The sequence below is a fragment of the Corylus avellana genome, chromosome 4 (genome assembly GCF_965113065.1).
Source record: "Corylus avellana chromosome 4, dhCorAvel1.hap1.2, whole genome shotgun sequence".
Taxonomy (NCBI): domain Eukaryota; kingdom Viridiplantae; phylum Streptophyta; class Magnoliopsida; order Fagales; family Betulaceae; genus Corylus; species Corylus avellana.
Window position 1 is genome coordinate 695,496 of NC_142493.1, and position 19,900 is coordinate 715,395.

Genomic DNA, 19,900 nt, shown 5'->3' on the forward strand with positions numbered 1-19,900 from the left:
AGTAGAGCCTGAATATCACCCGATTCACTACTACATTATTACAAAAAAAAGAAAAAAATTAAGAGTTGGGAGAGGGGTTTCTTAGGAGGCTAGGGATCTTAAGAAGAAAGCTTATTAGGTGAGTATTTTTCAATAATTTTGTTAAGATTTTTAAGGAAAAGCTAAAATATAAGAATTGAAAATCTTCGAGGGAAAAAAATATTGTCCAATATAATTAATTAGATATTGTCCAATTTAAATGAAATGAAGAAGATTTTATTTAATATATAAAGAGTATGTTGTCTTTAAAAGGTAATTCAATCGGTTGGGATCACGCCTAATGAAGCGGAGGTCACTAATTCAAATTTACCCCTCATTTTAAACGGACATGTAAGAAAAAAAATAAAAATAAAAAGTATGTTATAAATGCTCTTAAATGATGGTGGTTGTCGTGGTTTAAATGAGCCTAAGAGAAAGGTTTGTGGTACTGTAGCAGCTAGAGATTCAATTGTAGGCCGTGGCTGTCAAGGCATAGGTAAAAAAGAAAAAGAAAAAAAGGGAAATGCTACAATGTTTAGTGTTGTCCTTATGGGGTCTTTTTAGGGTTGAGGTGACAATTGTTTTCTTTTAAAAATAAAATTAAACCAAAAAACCGGTTCGGCTAGGTAACTTATTTTCTTTCTCCCACATTCCTTTTTTCTGTCTCATCTCTCTTCTTAAAAAACGCATCTGTCTCTTCTCAGTTCTCACACAAATCTCTCTTTCACCATAACTCAAAAGCTTCTAAAAAATCCAAATATCTCTCTTCCTGATCAGAAAACGCATATGTCTCTTCTCAGTTCTCACACAGATCTCTGTTTCTCCATAACACAAAAGCTTCTAAAAATCCAGATCTCTCTGTTCCTTTATAACCCAAAAGCTCAAAAAAATCTAAATCTTCGTTATGTTTATCTCTAAAAAAAAAAAATTGTGGCTGCCCGGATTTAAATGGGCCTCTGCCATAAACGAGGTTCACGTTGTACTATGTACGACGTGACAAAAAAGACTTGACTAAAAAATAAATGTTGTATTATTAACATGTGGTATTAGTCATGTGTCGGATGACATATACGACAAATAAATAGTTGGCAACCTTTGATGAGAGTGAGATTGAGAGTGAGAGAGAGAGAGAGAAAGAGCAACTTCTGTTTCTTTATAAACTTCCCCATTCCATAGTTTGAGGACAGCAAAGCAATCCACATTTCATTTCGATTAGAAAATGAAGTAAGGTCTGTCGCGAAGTTTTTGATTGGTGTACGTGTGGCATCCTTAATTTATACGATCGAGTGGCACTGGCACATAAAGCTTCAATACTTTTTTTCTGTACCTGGTTAGTAATCTCCCTCTCTCTCTTACTCTCCACTTTATGCCATTCTCTATTGCTTATATATGTTTGCAGTGATTCAACGTATAGTAGGCGTTGCCCATTTTGATAAAGCCCAATAAAGTTGATATGGGTTGTACTATATATTAATTAACTATATATGGATTCAACTAGTGCAAATTATAAAGTTTTAAAAAATATATATTAGTGCAAATTTCCACCATTCTCACTCACATTTAAGCTATATATTATCATATCAACTGGTAGATTTAGTTGTAAATATTTCTTGAATAGTACTATACAAGAATACGTTGAGTTCGGCATTTCTAAAAGCACAGAAATTAAAATGTTCTTTTGCTGAAATTATATACTAGCATTGAACATGTTTTTAATGCTAGTAACTCTTGTGAAATTCTTTGTCATCAGGAGATTTAAGAAAGGCAACTTGATATAGATGGGAGAACCAGCAAGTGCGAAAATTCAACAAGAAGCAAATGCTTCAGTAAATATTGACATCCCAAAAAAGGAAGAGAGAGAACAACCTCTCTTATCACTTGAACCTTGTATCTACAGGGTACCGTATCCCCTTCGCAAATTGAACGAAGAAGCTTACGGTCCTCAGGTTATTTCAATAGGGCCTTTTCACCATGGCAAAAAAAAATTACAAACCATGGAAAAGTATAAAACGAAATATCTCGAGGCATTCATCGAACGGGCCAAGATAAAGATGGAGGATTTAAAACACGTTGTAAAGGGTTTGGAAGAAAGAGTTCGTCAATGTTATGCAGAGAGTACTACTGCTCTTAGAAGCGATGATTTTGTGACAATTATCCTAACGGATGCGAGCTTCATTCTTGAGCTTTTTTTCAGAAATTGGCTCAAGGAATGGACTCCTGATGACAGTAGCTTATTAAAGCCATGGTTGGCTGCTAGGATGCAGCTGGACTTTATTTTACTTGAAAATCAACTTCCTTTCTTCATTTTTGAAGAATTATTTAACCTTGCAGTTCCATCTGAGCCAGGACCCACTTCCTTCATCGAGCTTTGCTTTGAGTACTTTCAGTTTTACAACAGACAAAATATGTCTCCCCGGACTGAGTTGAAAATATTGCATTTCGTTGATTTGCTTAGAAACTCTTACCTTCCTCCTGCCCGTCCCCTACCAGAAAGAGTGGATAAAATTGTTGAGCATATGTACACTGCAACCCAGCTGGATGGGGTAGGATTGAAGTTTGAGGTGGATCTTTCAAGCAATTGTTTACTTGACCTTCAATTAGACTATAAGAAGAGAGTGTTGAAAATTTCACGCTTTACCTTTGACAATGACACGGAGCTTTGTGTGCGAAACCTCTTGGCTTTGGAACAATGTCACTATCCAAATAAGACATATATTACTGATTATTTTATCCTGTTAGATTTCCTCATCAACGATAAACAAGATGTGGATTTACTTCGTCAGCAAAGGATCGTGGTTAGTGGGTTCGATAGCAAGCATGCAACTAATTTCATCAACAATCTGTGTACAAGCATTAGTTATCCAACCGTGAGCCGCAAATATTATGATATTTGTATCAAATTGAAAGAATTCTACGAGAAACCTGGTTGGCTGGAATACATGAGACGGAATTATTTTAGCACAACTCTTTGGCAGGCCGCTTCTATTGTTACGATCCTCACTTTCATACAAACTGTGTGCTCTATTATCTCTGTACTACCGCATCACTAAAGTTTATTGGATTGCATTGTGATGTCATTTTAATTTTCTTTTGTTTTTATTGTTCTGGGCGTTAGAGGCCTGTGTTAGGATTAATGTCATGGACTGATGGCTGATGGCTGATGCCTAAAAGCCAATTTGAATTCGATTTTATTTTAAATAAAATTTGTTTTGTTTTGAGATTTATGATATTTCGTTTTGGTGTTCCAAGTTAATGTGGCTGGTTCTCAATGGAGCATGTAAATAAAGACTGTGTTTGACCAAGTCTTTATATATATAAGTTATTCTTTAAAAGAAATAATGAATTTATATGACCTTGCATATGCATCTCTGGGAAACTTACCTTCCTTCATTGATCTTACATTTCTCTACTTTAAGTGTTACAACAGGCAAGGATTGCTTTCCGATCCTGATCCAATTAATATAACGCACTTTTTTTATTTGCTTAGAAAATTTTCTTTGTCAGCCCCTCCCCTAAGGCTACCAAGAATAATACCTCAAAAAGAACCGTATCTGTACCGTGCAACCCAACCGGATGAGGTGGGATTGAAGTTAATTTGAGGTGAATCGCTCAAGTAAATGCTTACTTGACCTAGACTATGAGAATGGAGTGTTGAAAATCCCGCGTTTTACCTTGGACGATTACACAGAACTTTATGCTCGAAATCTCATGGCCCTTGGAGCAATGTCACTATCAGAATAAGGGACATGTTACCGATTATTTTCTCATATTACATCTCCTTTTTAAGAGTGAAAAAGATGTGGATTTACTTAGTCGGAAGAGGATCGTGGTTAATGGGCTAGGTAACAACAATGCAACTTTCATCAACAATCTAGGCACAGGTATCGTATATTCAACCATGAGCTCCAATTACTGGGAAATTTGTAACAATTTGAAAAAGTTCTACGAGGATCCTTCACATGGTTGGTTGGCTTCCTTGAGACGAGATTATCTTCGCACTCGTTGGATGGCTGCTTCTACCACAGCTGCTGTTATCTTGTTGATCCTCACTTTGATACAAGCTGTATGCTCTATTATCTCTGTATTACCTCATCACTAAAGTTTGTGTAATGGTTCATGACCAATCTTCCCTCTCAAGCTTTTGTTTGCTGTATGAGTGTGTGTGTGAATGGATGCTCTGCCGTCCGTGTGATTCCTCTCTTTTTGGACTCTGATAGATTGGCTGTTTTTTATTTGCAATGTAACAATTCGAACATAGAAGCCTCTAGAAAAGTGTTTGCAAAGCAAAATTCTTTTGGATAAAAAGCCCACAATTTTTCAATGAGAAGCATAAAATCACTTGCATTAGAAATATTCAATGGACTCTTCACATGAAACACTAGGTTAGCATGTGAGGTGTGGATTCCCTTATAATTAGGGGTGTTAATGCGGGCGGTTTCTAACCGCTAACCGTTATAACTGTTAACCGCTAACCGCTTAACCGTATTAACCGCTTAACCGTATTAATCGCTAACCACCTAACCGCTATAACCGCCTAATAGTTAGCGATTAGCGGTTATTGGGTTTACTAATCATAACTGCTAACCACTAACCGCATTTTAATTTTTATAATTATAAATTTATAATTAGAAAAATATTTATACATATAACATAATCACTTGATCATTAAATCACAATTTTTTTCAAAAAATAATTAAATCACAATTTGAGTATTAATATTTTATCACTATAATTTATATGATTATATCATATAATCATTTGATCATTAAATCACAATTTTTTTAAAAAATAATTAAGTATTAATATATTATCACTATAATTTATATGATTATATCACATGATCAATTGATCATTAAATCATTTGATTATATAATAACAAATTATACATATATAATATGACATAACTCATAAGTATACCAATTTATACTAATACAACAATTAAATATCTAGAGACTTATTTTCAATGTATGTTATAAACTTATAAGTCTATATATATTATAACGACTTATATAAGTCTACATATGCATATGAATAATATAAATGTATAATATCAATACTTAATTATATGATTCAATGACAATTCAAATACTTTATTTAAGACTTCAAGTGAATCATATTATTAATGTACAATGATTATATGATTCGTATAATATCAAATTAAGTAATTGATATTGGATTAAACAATGACCAATGTGTTACTTATAAACACAATTTAAGTATTAATGTATTATCATTATATGTTGTGACAGTTGTCTGAATTCTGAACTTTTTTTTATATGTTGTGTTGATTTTTTTTTTTTTTTATGTAGTTTTTTTTTTGAAAAAAAAAAAAAAAAAAAAAAAAAAAAAAAGTTAACCGGTTATGATTTAATATTTAAGGAAATTTTTTTAAAGTACAAGTAAATGTAAATTTTGGGTCAAATATTTTTGAATTTTCAATATGGGCTCTTTTTATAGCAATTGGGCCCAAGAAGACACTAAAAATACACAAAAAATGCCCAAAAAAAGAAGCCCAAAAAGTCCTAAAGAAAGCCCAAAAAGGCTCAAATAAAAGCCAAATTTTGAAAAAGTGGTTAACGGGCGGTTATCTATTTCACTAACCGCTAACCGGTAGTTAACCACTAAGCGGTTAGCAATTGTGGTTAGTGAAATCTACTAACCGCCTTGACACGCCTACTTATAATTAGCCCCACTTGTTGGGAAATTATTTGTAAGATGCAAAAACTCTTGTTGAAACAAAATAATACTAATTTGAAAATTAACAATAGAATAACTAAAATACAAGATATAAAAATAAAATATAGAAAGATTTCATAATGGTATATAATCAAACAAGAGTGTTGTCCTTAAATGTTGATTCATGGCTCCTGAAGTATTTAACTAAATGTGATTGGATCCCTAGACACGCAACCTTCTATGATTAGATTATAGCGTCTGCCTTCATTAATGATGCACTTCCAAGAACGAAAGCTAATAAAGACAACCATTTTTTCTTAGTGAGATAATTTCAAAATTTCTTTAGCAATAGGAAGAGGTATAGAAGGAAAGATACATTCTCAATTGCCCTTCGGTGGGATTTATTGAAGAGAATGTTTGCTTACAAAATAAGCTAGCAACCAACGGTCACAATAAGGTCAAACCGACAAACATAACTATGCTAACAAACTTAACTAAGAGTACTTCCTTCACTTAGCATCTTCAGCTTAGCGGAATACTCCCATCTATAACTGGCTGCGTGCTAATCTACACAACATGCATCAATGTGTTTCACAGTAGAAAGAAATAACCAGGTAAGTCCACGACCTTGTAAGTCGAATTGTTATAAAATTGTCTACACAAAGAGCCTCAAGTAATTGTTTGAAATATGCATTTTATAAAAGATTAATGTTGTCTTCACTATTATACTGGTTAGAGAAAGTGTGGTTTATTTTATAAATAAGACCGGCATAATCTCAATAACAAGTCATTTGAATGTTGATGCATGGAAATTATCGATACATATATAAGTTAATGGTCAAAATGTTCTTCTTTATGGTCTATTTGAGCCTTTAACTCATTTTCAATATGGTTGACATTGTCCCGAGGAACTTGTAGTACAATACTGGTGTCCCAGATATATACTGTCGCATACCATCTTCCACTAGCAACCCAACCAAATTCAACCTTGGGTAGCCATTGTTGCAATCAAAGTCGTCCTAATGACTGTATCCGTACATGGTACGAAGTCACAAACAAGCATTGGATCTAAGGCCAAACATAAATATAAATCTCTTTGACCATGGGGTTCTGCCCATATAATAGTATCCCATAGTCATTCTTCTACATGTACACGTGTACATGTCATATGATTTAAATGTTGTTCATTATTTAGAAAAATTGTCTTACACTTACATTTTACATGCCCATACTAATAACTCTATCTTGAAATGACACTCCCTCCTCCTGGAGGAATGAGATCATATGTTCAAGACTCATTGAATGCGTGTAAAACTTACGTATCGGTCTTTAAATCGAGAATATTTGATATTAGAATATATTTATATATCATAATGGTCATATTTTTAAAATTTTATACCGTACACATCAAGAAGTGAATTTGTTCCTAAGAGTTAGCTCAATTGGCTGGAACCATGTCTTATGAAGCGGATGTTATTAGTTCGAATCTCATTCGTCCTCTTGTGTAGACACGTAAAAAAAAAAAAAAAAATCAAGAAGTGAATTTATTGCGTTTCTAATTTGTACTTAAGGCCAGTTTGGGATTGTGTTTGAGGGGCTTAAAAATGCTTTAAACACTCAAAAAGTCTGTTTGAAGAAAAAAGTCTTCGTTTGGTAAAAAAAATTAAAAGCGTTTTTAGGGGTCCAAAAAGTCTAAAAATGGTCAAAACGTACTTTTGGCAAAAAAATTAAAAATAAAGCTTTTGCCTAAAAGCGTCTTTTGACTTAAAAGCTCTATTTCTCAAACGCAATCCCAAACAAGCCCTTATACTGGCGTGAGAATGAATGTATAGATAGAAATGAATTAAAGAAATTTAGTTGGGCCATCGTCATTTTGCAACAAACTGTAGAAAGTCTAAATGGCTCCGAATGAATTACACTTTTTGAGCCCAACTGACTAACCGAATGACCCACGCTATTACCCCCGTCCACTTCCAACCAGCTGAGCCCAATTTAGTTATCCATCTTCCACATGAGCCTCACCTCACCTCACGTGTTAATAACCCAAGACTTTTATGATCCAAGGCTATGTTTGCCAAACCCAAAGCTTCACGGCACCGTCTACCGTCGGTGCACAGAGCAGTGGAAAAGGATCCTCTCCACTTCAAAATCCTTCCATTTCCTTCTTTTAGTACATTTTAAAGAGTATTACATTTAATGCACTACCATCATTAAAACTTTTGGTCAATACTACCTTTCAAAATGCACTAAATAAAAGAAATTGAGAGATTTTAAAATTGAGAGGATCCTTGTGCAGTCCTGTTCTCAATTAACACGGCACAAGGCTCCATGAATTTCAGTCTTTGACAAGCCATCAGGCGGTAGAATAACAAAAAAGCCCACAGTTCCAAATTAGTAAAATGCAACCCATATGGGAAAACCTAAGGATAAAATAGGAATTTCAGCAACACCATTTTTTTCAAACTTGCATTCACTTTTCCCTGCAGCCGGTCATTTATCGCCTCCCATACCTAATGGCAGCGCTCCATCCCAAACATGAACATTGTCGTTTGCCAAACAGCCTCCAACAGTCGGATAGAAGAAGCGCAGCCCCAATAGCATTACTTTCCCAGATCATTTCTTCTCAACGGATCACTTTGCTTTCGAAACCCTTCTGCAACTCTGCAAGCTTCCATTTTTTATTTGCTTTTTCTCTTCTCAAATCAGACCCGTGAAAACCTACCTACCGATCTACCACTCATTCACCACCGTTAACCATGTGTGAGTGTGAAAGCACTGGCAGGTTCTTTTGTTACGAATGTCTCGTGCATCTAATTACTCTAATTTCTGAAACCCATGGCCATGTTCCTGCTGACGACGAAAACATTGATGCCGACTCTCTTTTCGTTGACATCAAAAACGATCTTAAGCACATAACCCGTACTGTTGACAATGCCTTACTGGTATATATGTTTCTACCATCATAATTCATATTCTTCATAAGATTCTATTTTTTCTTCTAGTCCGAACGTGGGATATAATAGTCGAGCATTAAGATTTAACACGTTTATTCCAGGAGATCAGAACAAATAGATGGATAATGTTTTTTTTTAGTTATTGATGGGATCAAGGTAGTCTTTGAGGTTTCTTTAACTGATAATTACTTATGACTTACTATATATAGTATAGGGCTAGGAACTCCCGGAGAACCTGGAGCAAACTGTGTCCAAAGACAGCTTCAATCCACTATTATGCAGACTCGGACTCCGGCAACTTTCCTCTGAGGTAGTTACAAAGAATAGCATTTTTTTTTTCGTCGCAGAAACATTTTGCACAATAGCTCTATCTTTTCTTTTCTTTTATTTATTTATTTATTTATTTTAAGAAACTACATTTTGAGAAGACCCCAAAATAGTCTCAATTTACACTCTTCAACTTTCAATTTCAATGATTTACCCACAGTTAGTTTTAGCCGTTAACTTCTAACCGAAATGCCTAAAAAAGACCAAATTATCTTTTGATTTTTTTTTTTAATTTTTAATTTGAAATTAAAGGTAAATTTGAAATTTTTTTAAAAAAATTAGGAGTATAAATGTCATTTTATTACTTTTAACTTTTAAAATTTGACGGATGAGAGTAAATTGACTGAAATTGAAAATTCATAGAGTTAAGTTGAGAGTTTTTGAAATTTAAAAATCTTTCTCAAAATGCGTGGCAGTTCGAGAATCTAAAGTGAAGTTTCATTTTTTTTTTTCCAATGTTTGTGACTCGAATTAATTGGGATGAATGTCATCGTTTTTACTGTATAGTTACCAAATTAGCATTTTTTCCATAGTAACAAATGTGTAATGTCAGATGGCATGCAAGGCTCTGTAACCGAAATGCCTAAAAAAGACCAAATTATCTTTTGATTTTTGATTTTTTTTTAATTTTTAATTTGAAATTAAAGGTAAATTTGAAATTTTAAAAAAAAATTAGGAGTATAAATGTCATTTTATTACTTTTAACTTTTAAAATTTGACGGATGAGAGTAAATTGACTAAAATTGAAAATTCATAGAATTAAGTTGAGAGTTTTTGAAATTTAAGAATCTTTCTCAAAATGTACGGCAGTTCGAGAGTCTAAAGTGAAGTTTCATTTTTTTTTCCAATGTTTGTGACTCGAATTAATTGGGATGAATGTCATCATTTTTACTGTATAGTTACCAAATTAGCATTTTTTCCATAGTAACAAATGTGTAATGTCAGATGGCATGCAAGGCTCTGTGTGCGAAAACTGCACGCAGTAGAACTATTTCAATACTATACAAACTCCTTTCGAGCTATTCTTGGGAAGCTAAGGCAGTGCTGGCACTTGCAGCTTTTGCTTTGAATTACAAGTATTTCTCAGTTCCTGCCCAGCTTCACTCTTCGCGCCAAGTCATGGAATCGGTGGAGATCCCAAAACATATACCTGCGACCTTAAAGCATCTAGACCTCCAAAAATGTAAGGAAAAGATTAGTGAACTTAACGAACTGATCAATGACGTGTTGGAGTTCTCGGAGTCCGTCTTTGAGTTGAAGTAGCTATCTACTAACGACTATATAAAGGATAAGCCAAAATCATATGTCATGGACAATATCTCGTTAGGTGTCTACTGGATTATTATTACTGTTGTAGCTTGCACAACTCAGATGTGTTATCTCACCAGTGATGAGTAAGTTCTTGTGTACTATGTATGCTCAAATTCTTTGCGTAGAAATCCTTGCCATGCCATATTTATGAGACTTGTTGTAATGCAATTGCTTATTGGCCAATTCATAGGCATTATACGCTGGGGTGTCAAAATAAAATATTTGATAGATAATATTCTCCTTTTAATCTATTACACATGACCATGGTTGCATGATTTCAGGGACAAGACGCAGGATCTTTCTCTCTTGGCTGAGGAAATCAGTGAGTGGCACTCAGAACTAGAGGATTGCATACTTGACGAACAATTTCGTATAGGTTAGCCACAAGGCTGATTTCAATCATAAGGACGCATGCGCCATTAGATCTATTGCACATATATGCAATATAATTTCTTAAAAATGGGCAACAATGCTGACAAAAGTTTGTTCACTGCAGAGAAAAAGAAGGCAAAAAGGAAACTGAAGGAATTTTACAAACACCCGACGAAATCGTGGAGGTTTTCAAGGGGTTGATTTTTACCGAGGATGATGAGCAATCTCTTTTTGATGGGTCCACCAAGGAAATGCACTACAAAAAACACATTTTTTGCTGACCCATGATTACTGACGTGTCAGGTCGTCTGACACGTCAGTAAATCTTGCTGACGGGGCTTTCCTGACGTGTTTCGGTCGTGAAGAATGTGGGTGTCAGGAAATGGGAATTCCTGACGTGTCGAAATTGACACGTCAGGAATTACTGACGTGCTGAATTTTCACACGTGAGTAAATCTTCTGACGTGTGAAAATTGACACGTCAGGAAATTCCTCACGTGTCAAAAACTGACACGTCAAGAAATTACTGACGTGTCAATTTTTGACACGTCAGGAAATTCCTGACGTGTCAAAACTGACACGTCAGGAAATTCCTCACGTGTCAATTTTGACACGTCAGTAATTCTTGACGTGTCAAAAACTGACACGTCAGCAATTTGGTTCAAAACGAACCAAATTTGCCGACGTGTCAAAAATTGACACGTCAGTAATTAATGACGTGTCAATTTTTGACACGTCGGCAAATTTGGTTCGTTTTGAACCAGATTTTTTCCCTCCCCCCTATATTTTTTGTGATTTATTTCAGGACTATACCCGAATTTTGTGTTACGGTTCACCTGATATTCAATCTATCCATCAAAACCATGCAAATAATATACAATTTTTCCATCAAATAACATACATCATATCCATTAACATCAATCACAAACTACCCATCAAAACTAACTTCAACACACCATAATAACACAAATAACATAATATATATACACCAATCACAAATATATATATAAACTAACTTCAACACACCAAAATGACGCAAATAACATAATATACACCAATCACAAACTATCCACCAAAACTAACTTCAACACACCAAAAATGTCACATACTAACATAATATACACAAATACAATTACATCAACTTATACACAACTGTGAATAGCCTCAAATTCTCGACCAGACTAGCGATCATTGACATCCATAGCATCCTCTCGACGATGTCCATTACCTGCAAATGATAAAACAAACAATATTCACCAATAAAACAACCACCAAACAAATAAAATCCACTAACGGTAGATGATAATACAAACAATCATTGAGCCTGAATACAAACAATCACGTCGGTAAAGTGAAAGAAAAATGCCCGAATATTCACCTAACTCAGTTGTTAATTATTACACAGTAAATGATATAACTAAAATAGGTAAAACGTTGAAGTTAGCAGAACTTTGATATAAAAAAAAAATTAGAAAAAAAATTAAGTCAATATATATATGCATGGTCACAGAGCAATCAATAATATATAGACATGAGACAATGAACTTCGTTTTTCCCATGGCAATTATGTGAGACATATGATCTTCTTCTTTTTTCCATTGCAATTATAGAACTTCCATATAGGTTATTAATGTTGGGGGTTCAATGGAAGATATGATAAACACAAAGGGAAAGCGCCCTCCCTAGCATTGAGTGCATTTATATCTATTTATATTTAGAGTTACAAAATTAAGTTTATGAAGAACTGGTCTTGATGATATTGATATGCATGTATTGCTTCGTGCCATGCAGTTATATCCATTTATACGTGCATGAATAACTCTAAATAATTATCTCAACCAGCAAAACTCTAACCCACATCCATCACCAAACCAACCATGATATATAAACCAAATTTAAGCAAGATTTACAACATCATTAATTATTTAGAATGACTACAACATATCCAAATTCTAAATATATATATATAGGGACAGTTATAAAACTAAATTGACTATTAAAAAAAGTCAGTACCTGATCCACTGTCGACCGACGATCGCACCATCGCAAAGGGTGGGGAAGCATTGTCTGGTGGGGTGTGAAACCGGATCATTTCCTCAAGTTGGCGAAAACGGGCGTCAAACCTTGCCTGACGTTCAGCCTCATGTTCAGCTGCCTGTCGCGCTACCCGGGCATTGTTCTCAGCCATCTGCTCCGCCACTTGCTGGGCTACCCGCGCATTGTTCTCGGCCAACAACGCATCCATCTCTTCCTTGTGCTTCGCCCTCTCCGCGTCAAGCGCTCTATCAAGTGTGTCTTGTGATATCGTGGAATACCTGACGTTTCCTGACCGTGCCTGTGACGGTGTATAGTATGAGTGTATGGTCCCCCGCACAGGCAGCTAAACACATATGGTTAGCTCCGCAAAACACGAAAACTTTTTTTAGAATTTTATTTCTCACTTTTGCATGACATAAAATTGCAGTTTATATATGGTTAAGACTATGGGTACGTACCAAACGTGGAATGTCTATTCCATTAAAAAAGAGAAATAGCTTTTATTAAGAATGGAATAAGTTTGAATAGAATAATTTTAATGTCAGAATATATGATAAGGCTCATACACTTAGAATAGCCATTGCCAATGAAGGAATAACTATTCCTTAAATTGAGCAGAGAATAGTTATTCCCTCATGGGCAATGAGAATGTTTATTCGAAGGTTATTCCATTCAATATTCTTCTATTTCTAATAAAAGCTATTTATTTTTCTAATGGAATAGCCACTTCGGGTACCAAACTTAAAATGAAATGTCAAGCAAGATCACTTTCGGGTCATAATAGTCAAGACCGTGCCCAAATTCAAAATATTATTGGGCCAACGAAAAATAATCGAACACTATATAGACTTGGGGCCAAACTTTCCAACACATGTTCAAAGGATTTTGGACTGGCTAGCCTCATTGGCAGTGAGGCTGGCCCTCTGTAACAATACATTCCTTTTCCAAGTTTTTTCGTAGGTAATTTGTCAATGTACTATACTACAGTCACAACTTTATCCTTAATTTACACTTGCTACCAAACTGAATATTTTGGTACCTCCTCTGAATTATGTGCACAAGCAGGTGAGCGTTGACGTGTTAGAGAAGAAAAATGTTCTATTGTTCATTTCAGGTCTTAACATTTCCAGTCATGATATCTTGACTTTGATTTCAATTTATATTGGAATAAGGAAGAAGGACACGTGCAAAATTGTATTGATCCCAATTGTGGAGCAGTGGACCGATAAGCTGGGAATGAAGTTTGAGATGTTGCGGTCAGATATGCAAGAAGGATACGTGCAAAATTGTATTGATCCCAATTGTGGAGCAGTGGACCGATAAGCTGCGAATGAAGTTTGAGATGTTGCGGTCAGATATGCCATGGTACATAGTGCAATACTTTTCATTAGTAGCAAGAATCAAGTTCATTAAGGAGGATTGGCACTTCGATAATGAGCCGATTATCGTGGTGATGAACTCGCAAGGAGATGTCAAAAACAAAGATGCACTTGACTTGATTCGGGAATGCGGAATGAATGCCTTCCCTTTCACTCCGCCTAAACCAGTTCCATGTGCAGGTTTCATCAATCCACCAGGACCTCATCAAGTAATGTCTTCTTTACTACTCTAAATGAATACACGTACATGTTCATGCATTCAGTTTTAGGCAAACTTCATATATAGTACGCCTTCAAATAAAATTTGATGTTACATACTTACATATATATCTTGTGCAATCAGAACGAAGTTTGCACTTTCTACTGTGGAGGCAAGGACAAAATATGGATCCAACAATTTTCCCAAAAATTTAATGCCGTGGCCAAGGATCCATTGATAGCTGAAGCTGGAAACATTGTCATAACATTTTATTTCGTTGGAAAAGACTGCGAAGTGCTGCATTTTGTCAAGAAAGTTCAAGAGTTATTGCATCCCTTCAAGCTGCCGCATTTTGACGAGAATGATCTAGAGTTATTGCGTCCCTTCACGCTGCAACATTTTGACAAGGATATTCAAGAATGAGCTTAGATGGGCTGTGTTCATGGATGATTTTAATGAGGTAATCAGTAATCATGGGACGACAATTCTGACCTTCTTGGAGAGATTTGAACAGTGGAAGGGGCGTGTGCGTAGGGGGAGACGCATAAAGAGGTGCTTCAAAGACTTGCTTCGAACTGGTTCCCTGCCATCGACGTCAAACTGGGTCTAAGTTTGTAACCAGTATTAACAAGTCTGATTTTGTAATCTTGATCGCGATGGTAATCTGTTGCCAACGTTATCGTTTTTTGTTGTTGCTTTTGGTGGGCATCTTTTTATGCATGAATTTAAATTCCTAGCATTATAGGTTAGAGTGATAATACTTAAAACTCCCATTTAAATTAAGTTGCAAAAATATGTCTTTGATTCAAAAGTATGAACTAATTGCATGTAGTTATTATTAATTATACGAATTCTGTATATATATATTCTAGATGGCCGGCCAGTGAAATTTGGTGTAGCTAGTGATCTGTTTAACGAATAAATCATGGTTAAATTCGAAATTCAAAGTTTACGAAGATTTTGTTACTATGCTTTCTCTTTTTCTCTGGTTGGTTACTTTTTCTTTTTATGTTTAACAAATAAATCATGGTTAAGAAGATTTTGTTACTATGGTTATTATTATATTGTTCTTTCCACTCAAGCTTAGTCAGCGAATTACCGCTCAAGCTCTCCTGAGCTTCCAACAAGTCGAGTTTGAGCATACATTTTATAGCTCGCTTCGAATAGGCATCTTTATAAATGAGTCAGTCTTGAAATAAGAAAATGGGGTATAATAGTTAAATCTAGCTGAAAACACTAATTTGTAAGGACCGCTGGAGATGCTCTCACGTAGGAAAGTGTACCCTTCAGTTTGATTGCACAATATATATATAAAATTACATTTTTCTTGAAGTTGCATTTTGAAGTTCGCTTAAAACTGCATGCATTAAGATGTGCATATGTGTATATGTGTCCGTGCAAAAGATATGTATGTATATTCATTTCAAGTGCATTTTCTTTTTTCATATCCCCTTGTGGGTTCATCGCTATGATAATAGGCTTATTCTCGAAGTTCCACTCCTTAATGAACATGAAGCATGCCATTGGTTAAGAGTATTTCACTATGTACCATGACATCTTTGACCACAAAATCTCAAACTTCTTTTACAAGTCATTGGTCCACTGCTCTATAATTGGGAATTATACAATTTTGTACTGTCCCCCTTCTTTCTTATTCCATTATAAATTGGCATCAAAATTAGGATGACATTTATGGGGATGTCCAAGCTTGAAATGAACAATAGAACATTCTTCTTTTCTAGCGCGTTGATGTTGACTTGTGTTAGAGCGTTTTAATTTTCTAGTCCAAGAATTTGCTGCTCAGTGATTTTCTTGATGGTTAAGCTGTAAAGAACTTATTGTATGGCAATGAAATTCCTGCAAAACAAAAATAAGGTCAGAGGGTCTTCGATTGAAGCCGAAGACTCTCCGATACTTAAGTTAGCATTTTTATTTGTGGATAAAAAATATAATGAAAATTTGCCTATAATATCTATAAATCAGTGTATTGAGTAAAGTACACAATAAATGAGAAGGAGAGAAGATTGTCAAAGCAAGAGAGAGAGAGAGAGAGAGAGAGGTCTTTCGTGGAGGAAGGAGAAGAGCCTCCTTTCCTTCTCTCTTATCTCCTTTTATCCTCAAGTACAAAAGTGATGTGTACATGTGTTGAATGGTGAGAGTAATGTTGTAAATAAGTGTAAAAAAGAATAGGGCCACTAGGAGATATTTTCTCCCAGCCAGACAACCTGCCTGTGCAACACAATTATGAAAAATCAAGTCAAATGTTAATTAATTAAATTATTCTTAATGTGTCTTTTGCACATAATGAAGACGAGGCACCATAATATTCAGATTCGTGGCAAGCGTGAAGGATATGGGTCACTGTCTTGATTGTTATGCCCTCAAAATGATATTGCTCAACGTTCATTTTACTTAATACTATTTATTTGCATAATTCTTGAAAGATATCCTAATTAATTATCTCTTAATAAACATATATGAACTGAACTGCAATTTTATGTATGTAATGTAAAGGTGAGAAACAAAATTCAAAAAAAAAGAAAGAAAAAAAAAAATCTATGTTTTTGGTTTGTAGAGCTAGCCATTTCGTTGGTTGAACCGTCAAAAATAGGTTGCTTATCATCCTTGGCAAAAATCAGCGCCTTGAAAATCTTCATGATTCTGTACGTGAGGTGTTTGTAAAAGTTCCTCTAGTACATTGACGTACACCTCGAAGCACTTGAATATATGGATTATCATCTCCACCTTTGGCTCTTGTTCAGTTGTTCTAACTTCTAATTAAGTGCCAAATCCAAGAGGCCGGGGTGTTTAGCGAAGTTGACATGGCCTGCACTCGTTGCATACGTGTTAAGCAAAAAATATGTTGTAATTTTTTTGGGGTAATTACCTTTTCTTCCATTAACTACAACGTATTGTCACTTTACCCTCATGAACTGACAACCCTACTGCCTAATCCTATCAAACTACCATTTTGTGCTCAAAACCCTCATTCCGTCGGTCAACCATGTTAAATTGGATGGAATATTCTCTTTTAGATGCTAAATTTCCTTAAAAGATCGACAAAAATACCCCAAATAAAAAATTAAAAGAAAAAATATAAATATATAAAATAATTTTTTTTTTCTTTACTTTTTTTTTTAAAAAAAAAAAAATAGGGGGTGGCTGCATGGAGGAGGGGGTGGCCAACAAGCCACCCCAGAAGTGGCTGGGGGTGGCTCGCATGCCACCCTTGAGGTGGGGTGGCCGTCGGGCCACCCGCAGATCTAGCTGGGGGTGGCGTGCGACCAACCCCCAGCCATAACTGAGGGTGGCTCGTTGGCCACTCCCTCCCCCATGGGTTTAGGGTTTGGGCTAATTTTTTTTTTTTTAATTAATTTATATATTTAGATTTTTTGTTTAAATTTTTAATTTGGGGGTATTTCTAACTTTTAAGGAAATTTAACATCTAAAAGCAAATATTCCGTTCAATTTAACATGATTAAGTGACGGAATGAGAGTTATGCGCACAAAATGATAGTTTGATAGGGTCAGACAGTAGGGTTGTCAGTTCATGTGGGCAAAGTGACAATGTATTATAGTTGATGGGGAAAAAGGTAATTACCCATAATTTTTTTTTAGTGGACTAGTATAAGCAATTAAGCATTTGGTTTGTTTTAGGCACATAATGGGTTGGATGAATTTGTATACATTTATCCACAGATTTTTATATTCCTTTTTCATTTTTAGTTTTAGAAGTTCACAAGTGAAATTGTGAAAATTCTTCAAAATTATTATCCGTAAAATTTATAAGTTTTATAGTATTCTAGAAACAATTTGCTAGCAACTTAATAATAATGTTTTTTCGGATGGGGAACATATTTTCTTAAAAATAGTGATTTGTACACCACAAATTATCTTATTGTTTCAATTTTTTATTTATTTTTTCCTTCGCATGTATTGCATGCTTGATTTATAAACATTATTCAATTTTTAGCGACTGATGGGTGCCAGCTGTTTGGTGGTATTTTATGAGGGAAGTCAAAATTGAGATGGATCAGATGTTCTTTGTATCATGCGTTAATACAAAGATTAATTAATGAAAGTTAAGAAAGCAACACATGTGCTCTGAATAATGCTACAAGTTCTTCTTGTATTCCTCTTGAGTTACTCCACGAATGATGTGACTATTAAAATCACAATTGGACTTGTGATTGATTATTATTGAATTTTGATCAAATTGTGATTTTAATAGCCACATCATTTTTGGAGTGACTAAAACACAAAAAGACTTCTAGAATTACTCCATGCGTGCCACGCCACCGACCACCATGGTACGAGGAGGAAGGAGGAAGGGTGTAATGAAATCGATCACTCGCTTTATCTTGTGTCTCGTGTATTAAGAATAAACATATATATTGATATAAAAGTTCTTTGAAACGTGTGAACATTTGAATTATGAAACATGAATAAGGAGGTATAACTAAGGATGTTGAGAATTGTGGGTCAAAGAAGTACATAAGACAAGCACGAGGTATTTATTTAAGTCCCCCAAAGAAATTTTATGCAGTCTGCAAACACAACCATAAAAAATTCTTCGTCTAAATGATATTTTAAAACTTTGTTAAGATGAGAACAATCAATCGTTGACTTTATAGTGATGGTAGTGGATCTGAACTGGATACTTAATTACATCGTCCTTAGGTAATTAAATAGATTAGAGAGACTGCAACTTCTTTTCATTTATAAACTCCCCCATGGTCTATTGTTGGAGGCTGCAAATCAGATCTACATTTCATTTACAAAAGAAACGAATTGAAGGTGATCTGCTTCATAGCCCTGTGAAAGCGCGCTGCCTCTCCATCACCTTTATACGCGTGGCACAACAGGCTTCAATACCTTTTTTGTGCAGCAGGTCCTATAATCTCTCCCTTCCATAGTTTCATGCACTCTCTATATATACTTTATCCCATTATCTATTGATTTTGTTTGCAGTGATTTAATGTTGATATATATATATGTATGGATTGCAGTCTTGTTTGTCTTTAAGCGTGTTAAAATATTGATTAAATGATTAAATTAATTTATTTCTTTTTATGAACTTAAACTTTTAGAATAAATGGTAATTTAACATGGTATCAGAACCAAAGGTAGTCATGAGTTTGAACACCGTGTTCTACTCCAATTTCATCAACTTCTTGTTTTTTTGTTTTAGTTATTCTTAAGCCATCATCGGCCTTACTTTAATTTTTACTTCAAATTTTAATCATTTCATTTGATTTTGTTTTAAAGATTAATTACAGAAAATTTACACCAGCATCGATCACGGCTTCTGAATCTTGAGCTAGCTGTTGTAAATTATGTGTATAGGTGGAAGTCTTTATCTTGGATGAAGTCTTGGACGTCTCTTCTGGCTTATCTGGAGAGTTGTTGACAGATGCTCCAATAGCTAGCCCTGTTATGCGTGCCTTGCACTTCACCAAGAAAGTTATGGTGGGACCCAACCAGTTTTTTGGTTTATCTACAAGCTTGTCTTGTACTTGGATTCCTTCTCCTATTAGGAGTTAGAATGCTTGTCCCACACGTATTGGTTTTTTCTCTTGGCTCTTGGAAATCTCTTATGTACATGTTGTATTGGGTCTTTGGAAGCA

The 19,900-nt window shown here is 34.9% G+C and overlaps 1 protein-coding gene and 1 pseudogene across 1 annotated transcript; both read left to right on the forward strand.

Moving 5' to 3' along the window:
• Positions 1–1,796: 1,796 nt before the first annotated feature.
• Positions 1,797–4,117, forward strand: LOC148586066 (UPF0481 protein At3g47200-like). Its single transcript, XM_088515234.1, has 2 exons — positions 1,797–2,783; positions 3,806–4,117. Exons 1-2 carry the CDS (start codon positions 1,797–1,799, stop codon positions 4,115–4,117), a joined length of 1,299 nt encoding a protein of 432 aa, XP_088371360.1.
• A 4,333-nt stretch (positions 4,118–8,450) lies between these two features.
• Positions 8,451–14,696, forward strand: LOC148586067 (protein SIEVE ELEMENT OCCLUSION B-like; annotated as a pseudogene).
• Positions 14,697–19,900: the final 5,204 nt, after the last annotated feature.

Bases quoted from the DNA above. Each gene is read 5' to 3' on its own strand.
- LOC148586066 (XM_088515234.1), top strand. From the start codon at position 1,797: ATGGGAGAACCAGCAAGTGCGAAAATTCAACAAGAAGCAAATGCTTCA. The intron at 2,784-3,805 runs GTGGATTTACTT...CTCCTTTTTAAG, and splicing joins TCATCAACGATAAACAAGAT to AGTGAAAAAGATGTGGATTT.